The following is a 1,172-nucleotide window of genomic DNA, read 5'->3' as shown; positions in this document are numbered from 1 at the left end:
CGCCGCTGTGTGCGTGGTGCGCCTGCGGGTGTGCGGCAGAAGGCGACGATCAAGAGACTTCTTCATCTGGGACAGATCTCGTGTCATCCTCGGTGTCTAATGACCTTTCTACAAGGTCTGATGGTAAGGTGTGCCCTTCACCTGGAGGGCAGGCCACTTTGCAGAATTGCTCTTCCCGTGGAGAGAGTGGCAAAGCACTGGAGCCTGAAGTTTGTAAGAATGGTGATTCGCGTGTGAACTGCTTTGCCGCTTCTGCGACCTCCTGTAAAGTTAAAGGGGGTTTAAACTGTGCAGATACTAAAAACCCCGACTCCGATGTGTCCTGCACAGGTACTGAAGGAGGTTGCACGGATTTAACTGTGACGAGGCTGGGAAGTAGCTTGGCGGAACGTCAGGGGCTACCCAAAGAAGCCACCCGCTGCCCTGATTCAGAAGCTGGTGCCTCGGGTGATGGGACTTGTGTGTCTTCCGGGATGGGGGCACCTAAATCAATTACGGAGGGCGGCCCTGATGGAGCGAGAGGTAAGGGGAAGTCACCTCAAGACACTGTTTTGACGCCTGGGCCTGAATCAGCATCTGCACAGGGGAACAGAGAGCAGACAGACGGGGAGTTGAGTTCTGGTAGGACACGCACTCAAAGTATCTCCAACAAGGATAAGGCGGACGGAATCCAAAATCATAATGAAGCTGAGATTGCCAAAAGAGTAAAAGAACCGGAAAGTTTGGAAAAGAAAGAAACACTGGAAGAGGAGACACCTTCCGGACACCAACAAACCAACCCCTCTGCCACTGACCATCCAGGAGGAATCACCAGTGGAAGTGATCATCCCAATCAAGGTAGAGTTGGTGCGCAGGATACGCGGAAACGCGGCGACCCCCAAAATGTGGGAAAACAGGGCGAGAGTAAAAACGATGTTTCTCAAGCAGCTGATACCATGACGAGCCGCTCTGATGGTGCAGCTCCTGAAAATAATACCTCCGTACACGAGGCTACCACTTCGCCAGAATCTAACAGCGTCTCGAGTGCCGTCGTGACGATTGTTAAGGAGAGCGGTACTGAAGCAATGACAGCGCAGGGAGCAGTAACATCTGCTTCCACGAGTGTTGGTACAAATCATGTACCTAACGAAAAACCTACATCCGCTGCTGCTGCGGTCGATGACACGAAGGAC

At 52.7% G+C, this 1,172-nt stretch overlaps 1 protein-coding gene across 1 annotated transcript; it reads left to right on the top strand.

Annotated features, from left to right (window-relative positions):
- Positions 1–1,172, top strand: DQ04_21731000 (hypothetical protein; the record flags this gene model as incomplete). The annotated part of the gene is made up of 1 exon (XM_009318032.1): positions 1–1,172. A coding segment is annotated over one exon (1,172 nt), but the record flags the coding sequence as incomplete, so codon positions are not given.

Source organism: Trypanosoma grayi (genome assembly GCF_000691245.1).
Source record: "Trypanosoma grayi strain ANR4 Tgr_2173_V1, whole genome shotgun sequence".
NCBI classification, from domain to species: Eukaryota; Euglenozoa; class Kinetoplastea; order Trypanosomatida; family Trypanosomatidae; genus Trypanosoma; species Trypanosoma grayi.
Note: the sequence above shows the minus strand (reverse complement) of the source record. Positions and strands in the feature narration are given on the sequence as shown.